Source organism: Macadamia integrifolia, chromosome 5 (assembly GCF_013358625.1).
Source record: "Macadamia integrifolia cultivar HAES 741 chromosome 5, SCU_Mint_v3, whole genome shotgun sequence".
Taxonomy (NCBI): domain Eukaryota; kingdom Viridiplantae; phylum Streptophyta; class Magnoliopsida; order Proteales; family Proteaceae; genus Macadamia; species Macadamia integrifolia.
This window is the reverse complement of record NC_056561.1, coordinates 41169292-41179388: the sequence shown is the minus strand read 5'-3', so window position 1 is coordinate 41179388 and position 10097 is coordinate 41169292. Positions and strand designations below refer to the sequence as shown.

The 10097-nt window shown below is 45.8% G+C and overlaps 1 protein-coding gene across 1 annotated transcript in view; it reads right to left on the bottom strand.

Moving 5' to 3' along the window:
• LOC122079286 (3-deoxy-manno-octulosonate cytidylyltransferase, mitochondrial) overlaps window positions 1–8238 on the bottom strand; it is a 21983-nt gene extending 13745 nt beyond the window's left edge. The window contains exons 1-2 of the mRNA XM_042645636.1: window positions 7840–8238; window positions 6048–6093 (exon numbers count right to left, since the gene is read on the bottom strand). Coding sequence (XP_042501570.1) covers window positions 6048–6093; window positions 7840–8112 — 319 coding nt within the window. The 5' untranslated portion in view covers window positions 8113–8238. The remainder of the gene's footprint in view (window positions 1–6047; window positions 6094–7839) is intronic.
• Between the last annotated feature and the right edge of the window lie 1859 nt (window positions 8239–10097).

The following is a 10097-nucleotide window of genomic DNA, read 5'->3' as shown; positions in this document are numbered from 1 at the left end:
AAGCACTTTCTAGTTGTAACTCCTCATCCTAAGCTCTCCGGATGATTTTACTTATGAAAAATATGTAAGCTGGTTTACGACAATTGATAGGGATTCTCCTGTTTGATGGCTTTAGCTTTGCCGAAGGTCCTTACCTTGGTCATCACCACGGTTGTTGATCAAGGCAGAGCCGAAGGGAACTTGACGAAGGGATACAGACGAAGATCCCTACCTCGGTTGGGAGCTCAGGCGAAGGCCGAGCTGACCTGACCAAAGGTCACAGCCACTACCTCGGTTGGGAGCTCAGGCTAAGGCCAAGCAGACCTGACCGAAGGTCACAACCTCGGTTGGGAGCTCAGGCGAAAGCCGAGCTGAGCTGACCGAAGGCCACCACCTCGGTTGGGAACTTAGGCTAACGCAGAGCAAACCTGACCGAAGGTCACAACCTCGGTTGGGAGCTCAGGCTAAGATCGAGCGGACCTGACCGAAGGTCCTTACCTCAGTTGGGGGGCTCTGGCTAAGGCCGAGCTGACCTGAACAAAGGTCACGGCCTCGGTTGGGGGCTCTGGCTAAGGCCGAGCTGACCTGACCGAAGGTCACGGCCTCGGTTGGGAGCTCCGGCCAAGGCCGAGCAGACCTGACCAAGGGTCCTTACCTCGGCCGGGGGCACCGACTGAATCCTACTTGTTCAGGATCCCTCAAGTCCATGGCCCTCGGACGTGGAAAACCTCTCGGATAAGCCGATGAAGCAGAACCAAGCCTCATACTAGAGGCGTATTAATCCTAGGGCCGCCGAGGGGTTCCGCCTTCTTGCACCTACCTACGGGCTAAAGATCCATTATTAGAAAGAAAATGCAAAAAAGCAAAAGGCAAAGGTATCCGAAGAAAGGGAAATATTCATTCATTAAAAAGGCCCGAAGGCCGAGATTACACGAAAAGGCCCCAAGGCTCACATCACAAAAAGAAAAAAGAGAGGATAGCCTGAAGGCTCACATAACAAAAAAAGAGAGCCCGAAGACTGAGGTAGGGTGCAGGGTGGCTTCAAGGGGGTCTGTCGGGTTCACGGCCCTCGTCGTCGGCATGGTGGAGGGTCTCCCCATCGGAGCCATCGTGACCAGGAGTCAAAGGCACCTCACGTTGCAGATGAACCTCACCTTCCTCGCTACAGCCTTTGCCGTCAGCGTCAGCAACCTCGATGGCTGTTGGGGCTGCCTCAACACACTCTTCTTCGAAGATGACCTCGCTGTCCTCGAAAGAGACCTCTGGGTAGTGCTCGAGGACCCAGTCTCGGACCTCAGTAGCACCCATTGTGAACCCAAGGGCGATGGCGCGTTTAACCTCCTCCCGAAAGCCCTCAGAGGCCCTATACTTCTCGGCCCCTCGAGTCACGGCCTCCTGAACCCTTGTCGTTATCTACGCCTTCAGCTCCGCAAGCTTCTGATCGCATTCCTGGCGAGTACGAAGAAGGTCCGCTTCCAGGTGCTCCACCTTCTCGAGGAGAACCGAACGCTCATTCTCCAGGACTGACTTTTCGCATTCGGAAGCCTCGAGGTCTCGAGCCATGGCTTCGGCCCGAATCGCCAGCTGACCCACTTGGTTTTGGGCCTGCATAAAACACCGATGGTCAGTACGTTGCAATGATCATAAATCAAGGTTTGGAAGACCGAAGCTTACCCCTGCCATGAAGATGCAGGCGCTAGTTATCATGGCCGCCGTCTCTTGTCGTTGTGCTTCGGCGGCATCTCGAGGGAGGCTGCCCTTCAGTACCAGCTCACGAGCGACACGGCCGACGGACAGGGTGTTGTCTTCTTTAACCGACCACCGAGGGACGAAGCCAACCTCGGCCCTAACATTCCCAGCCCTCGGGCTTCTGAAGTCTGCCACGGGGGAAGAGTCTCGGGCAGACAAGCTATGGCCCGGAGCAGCGAGGGCCTGGACTGCTTCGGTACTGGGACCTTCGGCCTTAGACCTTTTCTTCGGTGGGGGAGCTTCGGAGGAGGGAGGACCCTTCTTCTTCCCTTTCCTCTTCAACATCTGCTGCTACTGCGCATCCCGCGCCTTGGCCTTCCTTGTCTGGACTTGCCTCTCCTCAACTGCAACCCCAGCCTCGGCCCTGGGGATTTGCACTGCATGAAGATGAAGGGAGTTAGTATGAAACACAAGTACCCAAGGCAAATAAACTTGGGTTGGCCTAAGACTCACCCAGGCTAAGCCCGAATCTGAACAAAATGGCGTCGGACTTAAGGTTGTCGGACTCAACTGGAGGGCACGTGTCTTGACGCTTCGCCATCGCCATCGCCATCGCCATCAACTCCGCGTCTGTCCCAAGAAGGGCAGGGGTGGAGTTCACCATCCTTAGATCGGGGATATCCCAGACGGTGCCGAAGGGCACCCCCTCGAACGACCTCACGAAGAAGAATCTCTCCTTCCACCCGTGGATCGACGTTAGGTAACCGTTCAGCAACCGAAGGTCTTTCCGAGGGCTGAAGTAGTATCAGCCCGAAATCCCCTTACCGGCTTGAAGAAGGAAGCAGTTGACGAAGAGAGGGAGGGAGAGAGGCCTCTGGCACCTAGAGAAAAGGACGACGAAGCTAAGCATCTGTCACCATCCGTTCGGCGTCAGCTGGGTCAGACGAATCTCATAGTGCCGAAACACCCGGGCAAAGAAAGGATGGAAGGGAAGCCAAAGGCCGGCCTTAAACGCCTCCTTACATAGGCACAGCTCTTCGGAGTTCCGATAGCTAGCTCGGTCGATCGATTTCGGTAGCCGGAGCTCGAAAGCATCCGAAATACTGAAGGAGGCCCTTAGCTCCCCCAGCTCCAGCTCATCCATGGTGGAAACGATGTGCAGGGCCTCCACCTCGAAGGGGTCCTGGGTCTGGGCTCGGGATTCAAGCACCCTCTCCTTGAATCCCTCACCGTTTGAGCCACCCTCGGACCCAGACGGCGAGGCCGCGGACGATGAGTAGCAAGAAGAGGGCGAATCTGGGGAAGAGTCCGAGGACATCCCTCGGACCCCCTGGACTCCGATACCTACGGTGAGACATTGTCCTCTCGGAGGACGAGGGACTGTACCCGGTTGAAGAAGACATCGTACTTACTTTTGGTGAAGATGAAGCGCTAAAGGAAAAGGAACACCTAGACCGAAGGAAGGCTCTCCGAGGGAAAAACAAAAGTGGCCCACAAATGGACCCCCACACTTTATAAATAGAAGAAAAATGGTACGACTGCCCGAGCATTAATGGCGCCGTCACGTCACCAATTACCACCCCTCGAGATCTACGCCAAATCAGACCTGACCAAAGGTCCCTACCTCAGTTGGGAGCTCAGGCCAAGGCCGAACAGACCTAACCGAAGGTCCTCACCTCGGTTGGGAGCTCTTGCCGAGGCCGAGCTGACCTGACCGAAGGTTCTCACCTCGGTTGGGGGCTCAGGCCAAAGCCGAGCGAACCTGACCGAAGATCACAACCTTGGTTGGGAGCTCAAGCCAAGGCCGAGCGAATCTGACCGAAGGTCCCTACCTCGGTTGGGGGCTCAGGCCAAAGCCGAGACCTGACCGAAGGTCACAACCTCGGTTGGGAGCTCACCTGACCAAAAGTCTTAACCTCGGTTGGGAGCTCAGGCCAAAGCCGAGCGGACCTGACCGAAGGTTCTCACCTCAGTTGGGGGCTCAGGACAAAGCCGAGCAAACCTGACCGAAGGTCACAACCTCGGTTGGGAGCTCAGGCCAAGGCCGAGCGGACCTGACTGAGGGTCCTCACCTCGGTTGGGGGCTCAGGCCAAAGCCGAGTGGACCTGACCGAAGGTCACAACCTCGCTTGGGAGCTTAGGCTGAGGCCGAGCTGACCTGACCGAAGGTCACAACCTCGGTTGGGAGCTCAGGCCAAGGCCGAGCGGACCTGACCGAGGGTCCTCACCTCGGTTGGGGGCTCAGGCCAAAGCCGAGTGGACCTGACCGAAGGTCACAACCTCGCTTGGGAGCTTAGGCTGAGGCCGAGCTGACCTGACCGAAGGTCCCTACCTCGATTGGGAGCTCAGGCCAAGGCCGAGCAAACCTAACCGAAGGTCCTCACCTCGGTTGGGGGTTTAGGCCAAAGCCGAGCGGACCTGACCGAAGGTCCTCACCTCGGTTGGGGGCTCAGGTCAAAACCGAGCGGACCTGACCGAAGGTCACAACCTCGGTTGGGAGCTCAGGCCAAAGCCGAGCGGACCTGACCGAAGGTCCCTACCTCGTTTGAGAGCTCAGGCCGAGGCCGAGCTGACCTGACCAAAGGTCTTAACCTCGGTTAGGAGCTTAGGCCGAGGCCGAGCTTACCTGACCGAAGGTCCCTACCTCGGTTGGGAGCTTAGGCCAAGGCCGAGCGGACCTGACCAAAGGTCCTCACCTAGATTGGGACACAGGCTAAGGCCGAGCGGACCTGACCGAAGATCCCTACCTCGGTTGGGAGCTCAGGCCGAAGCCGAGCTGACCTAACCGAAGGTCCCTACCTCGGTTGGGCGCTCAGGCCAAAGCCGAGCAGACCTGACCTAAGGTCTCGGTCTCAAGCAAAACTAAGGGCAAAGCCGAAGGAATAAGGCCGAAGGGATGCATGAACGAGAAAAAAAATGATGAAAAACTTGGTTACTCCCACAGGAAGAGCCTCCTGGTGAGAGTAAGGGGGCTACTGAATGGCCAAATTGATTGCCCAGTAGGGTAAGAACACGTGGTATCTAAGGAGAGGACACGTGTCGCTCACCTGTTAGAGTCTGCAAGGAGTCTGACCGCATCAACCACGTGGAGAGAATATTCCCCACGAAGGGGATAAGATGTATCCGAGTAGGACTGAAAGAGGAAAAGAGGCGAACCTGAGGAGGACTCCTCCAAGGAAAAGAGAAACCCTAAACCCTAAGGACTATAAGAGAGGGCCCGAGCAGAGGAAGAAAGGTATGCAAAAAAACCCTCACCATTACCCTTGTGAAAAGTTGTGCGGCCGATCTCTAACTTGGGCGTCGGAGGACTAACCCCGGATAAACATCCGGGCCTCTACCTTCTGTATTTGTGCAGAATCAGCTCATACGGATTTTCGGCAGAAACAACTGGTGTCCTAAATCCAAAGAGTTCTCCGCAGTGGGAGAAAAGAACTGACTTGAGCCCCTCACCACAATCTCTCACTACAATATTAAATGATAAACCTCTAGTTGGACATCATACCTCTCTAGCCTGAATCTTTGTGCTCTACTTAAGTGCTTCAAAATCCACCAAGATGGAAATCTCAAAAGGAGTTTCCCTCTTTTACCATAAGGGAAGGAATCAAAATCCTCAAGAATTGGCGAACAAGTAACTAACATTGCAGGGGAAAGGAATCAGTATCTTGTTCGTATTTGTGTAATGGTATTAACATTAACCATATAAAACTCCAAAAAAGAAGGATATGGCTGAAAAAAAAGCCACTTTGCTTAAGTACTATGGAATTAGAGGAGCGACAACAATAACAGATGTTAGAAGAACAACGCTGCTATGTGAAGTACATGAAACTCAAATTTTGGTCATCTGTATTAAACTGTCTCCACTACACATACCAATCCTCCATCTGTGGAGTTTCACAAAGTACTTAAACAATGCCATGTCCCTAAGAATGATTAATCACAAGGTACAGATTCCCAGTATGGTCAACCTTCACAATTACACCCTACCTTGGATAATATATCTATTGGATGGGTAATGACCTGTGTCCAATACGACACCAGTCCTCTTTATTTATAATAACGGAGAGAAAGTTCTAGAGTATTTAAAGGACCATTAAACCCCTTAAGGAGCTAAGGACCCGTTTGGAATCTAACACTTTCCATAAAACTCATCATTAAAACAATATCAATTAGGCTCCTCACATTTAGCTTCAGCAAGGTTTGTAAAACATCTTTCAGCAGAACAAGATTTAACTACTAGACCAACATCTCGGATTGGAACTCTGGATCGCAACATATAGTTTCAAAACACACTATTCAGAGAGATATCATATCCCTAGCAACAATCTACAATGCCAAACATGAACCATCTCAATATATGAAGCACAGTTAGGCATGCATACCTATGTGATCCAACGTGGTTGCCAACTTGGCTCTTTCCCATGTTCTCTGTACAAGAGTAACTAAATCAGCAAATAAATAATTTAAAATGTGAAGCTTCTACCTGCCTGAACTATAATATCATGAAATATTGATTGATTTGACAGTAAAATGCTTAAAATGAAAATATGCTGAAAACTTTCTCTCTTAACAAATGGCAAATATAAAGGAACCATAGCAAAGCACATTTAACTAGGACAGGTCAGGTTTGCTTTGTCTTTTATCAAACAACGGGATATTAGATAGAGAGAGAACAACAACAACAACAACAACAACAACAGCAACAAGCCATATCTTTTTCTTTCTTCATTTTCCCTAGACGAAACTTCTTCTGCTTTCTTCATTTTCATCCAAAGAAAGGACCACCTGATCTTTTAACCATATCACTGTAGTCAAAGAATTGCCTAAGAAGCTAATTCTTTCCTCATAAAAGAAAGAAAGGACCACCAGATTATCGTCAAAGCATTGCCAAATGACATTAAGGTCCTCAGCAGAGTATCCAAAACCCCAAGAACGTATTAGATCCAAGCAAGCTCCAACCTTTTTTTATTCTTGAAAGATCAGGCACACTCTAACATAGATCTTGAAAAATGTTATGTAAAAGGCATTATGTGCATGCCATAACATTTCTGTTTTGACTGCTCTTGATTTTCCAATAATAACAATGTTTAACTTTTCAGGACTTCAAAAATTAAAATCATTTGGTCAATGAAGCATATGCTCAGAGACCAAGCCTTGTGGCCAAGGCATCAGTTGCTCCTTTAAATAAACTCCCATGCACCTGAGCAATAGACAGATTGAGGCTATTTAAATTGCTAAATTATTTATATTGAAGCAGATAACAATAATTGAACATAGAAGTATGCCTCAAATATCAGGCTTAGCCCAATGAGATAATAAAATATGTTCTAAACCTTTTCTTCGTCTGCTATGCTATTAATGTTATTCTACTATATTAATTGGTCCCTAACTTTGTTCTGATTTATTTTCCTATCTTCTTTTTGACAAATAAATTATTTCCTTACTTTGACTTTTATACTCCGTGAATATACTTTGATGCCCAATTAGTAGATACCCTTCTGTTATAAATAAATTAATTAAAATATATATATATTCACTATTGTATCGTTATATTATATTATTGCAAATCATCTTAATTTACAGTTGAAGAGTCAATTTAACTCACTTGTACAAAATTTAGAGCCTTGAGTTCCTTCACAATACAACATTAAAGAAAATTAAACGAACAGGACTCTCGGCATAGGCATGACAAAACCCTAACGCGCCCACGTCCCTCTCGGTAGGATGTTTTCTTCTTGTAACAATATGTATTATCTCAGCTACCACAATTACCTAAAAGTTTCAACTACAACATAAATTCAGAATCCCCGAAACCAGCTCAGATTCCATGTACAACGACTTCGAAAAAATTAATTCCAACTCTCAGGTTTAATCCAATTTCCAGCAGTATTGTGGTTCGCATATTTATTCAATCATGACAGGCATTAAAAAAAAAACAAAAACAAAAACAAAAAAACCAAAACCCTAACAGATTGGAAGAAACAATGACCTGAGAATACTTAGATCTCAACAAAGTCATAAAAATATCTTTCTGGTGAGAGAACAAGCAAAGAAAATCGACCAAAAAACGTGAATGGAACAAAGTTCAATTGGGGCAATGTGGTAAGAACCACAAGATCAAGTTCCCAAAAGAGAAAATCACAAATAAATTAAAGAAACCAAATGGACGGATACCTGGATCATAGGTTTTCCGAGGATTTGAACAAGGGGTTTGCCTTGGAATCGCGAGGAAGCAAAACGAGCGGGAATGATTCCAACGACTCTGCTTCGGAATTTGGATGAACGACGAAGATAAGCACCAGCTGCCAGTGCGATGGCAGCTCCGGCAACTAAGCCATGCGCTACTGCTAACCATGCTTTGCCGCCGCCGCCGCCGCTACTGCTGTCGCTCCCTGATTCAGAAGACGACGAAGAAGAAGAACAGATCGACATAATATTCATTTTCATATTTTTCAGCACGTATTTTTTGTTTCCCCAGACACGGGGATTGGTTGAAATATGAGTAGTATCAAGTTAGTTGTCCCCAAAAGAAAGAGACAGAGTTGCAATCAAAGGTTCGTATTACGTAATCTCGGGATCGGGGCACCGACAGGTATTGATCCGCGTCACCCTGGATCGAGCTGAATCGAACAGATTTAAGATTACCCATCCCCTGCCATCGGACGATTGAGAGTATTTGGGCATATGTGTTAAGAATTCTTAATCACTTGATGTTCACTACACTCGTATAGCATCCGTAGACAATTTTCATATCAGATTTATCGGGAAAAACGACCCTGCCCCTTATGTGTATCTTGGACCAGAGTTCAAACACAAGCTTGAGCGAAAAAATGATCTTGCCCGCCCAAATGCCTCGGAAAGGTTCTTTTTTTTTTTTTTCTAAGAAAATGATTTATATGGAGAGTGTAATTTATAGGGTGCACAAAATGATCACTTTGTCCCATAAAATGCAAAATGACATCCCTATTAATGCTTTATTGTGTGTTCCTATTAGCCTTATGCATTCTCCCACAATAAACACTTTCCTTTTTATTTTTTAATTGGTTTTCACTATCTTCTTTATTCTTGGGTTACTAGTGGATCTATATCAGATTAATCAAGGCTCGAGATTGGTCTAGACTGGTACCAATCTTATCCAGACAAATTCTCTGGCACCAATCCGAACCTCCAAGGCTAGGAAATCATTTTTTTGGGAAATTTCCTCATCATACAAAATTTATGTGAAGATTTTTTATTTTTTTTTTAATTATGTGAAAAAAGAATTTTTACTGAATCCTTTAACTATAACATGGAATTCAATTTAAAATTCTTAAGATGTATTTTTTAAAGAACTTTTAGTGACTCCTTTTACTGTAACATGGATTTTGCAACTTTGAACTTATGTAATATCAAAATGCGTCTCTTATGCTTCCTGATGTTGAAGGATTACTTAAAAAAAATAAAATAAATAAGGTCTTGATGTGAAGGACAACTTCATAACCGAAAAAGGAAATTAAAGGTTGTGTTTTGAATAATGAGAGTATGGGATGGATAATTGTGGGACCGGTCATACATGCAGTGGGGCCGGAAGTTGGAGTTATGTTCATGAAATCCATATTTATATGATTTATTTAAATCTAACTAATTTGAATGATTTTATGGATGGTTGTGTCATTACGTTTTAATTTAAAAGTTGTTCGTGATTAGGAACAAAATTGGGTATTCTGCTCATAATATTGTCACATTGTGTGTTTATATAGGAATGGAAATTTTAAAACACCAGTGTGAATATACAAAGAAAATGTTTAGAAACATATTTTATTTTTTAATAGAGCTAGGCCTGATATTTGAGGCATACTTCTACGTACAATTTATTGTTATCTGTTTCAATATAAAATACTTTCAATTTGTCGATTGCTTAGGTTCATGGAAATTTAGTTACAGTTGATGCATTAGTCACAAGGTTTGGTGTCTCAGATGTTTCATTGACCTAAAGATTTTAATTTTTGATACCGTGTTTAGCATTACAGTAACATCTTGAAAGGCTAATGATAGATTTGATCCCAACTGAATGAAATGTGTGGTAGATAATCATTGATATGCGATATATTTTTCAAGGGGGTTGATCCTCTATAACAAGTGAGGTTGTGCTTGGTACTTTAAAAAAACGTTGTTGGCATTTCGTTTTTTCATTTTATGAGAACAAGAAAGCTGAATCTCTTGTTTGGTGTTATAGTTCATTTCTATAAATCACGAAACAAGTCCTACTTTTTTCGTCAAAGTTGTTTCTAGAATTATAAATAAGCATAAATTTTGTTTTATGTTACCAAAAATTGGTGAAATGGAACAACTTTATCAAACGCTTTTTAGGTTGTTTCTCTGTTTCTGGGAACAAGAAAATGCAGAAACAGAATGTTGTCAAAAGGTGCCTTGGTGTTTTTTCCTTCTTTTTT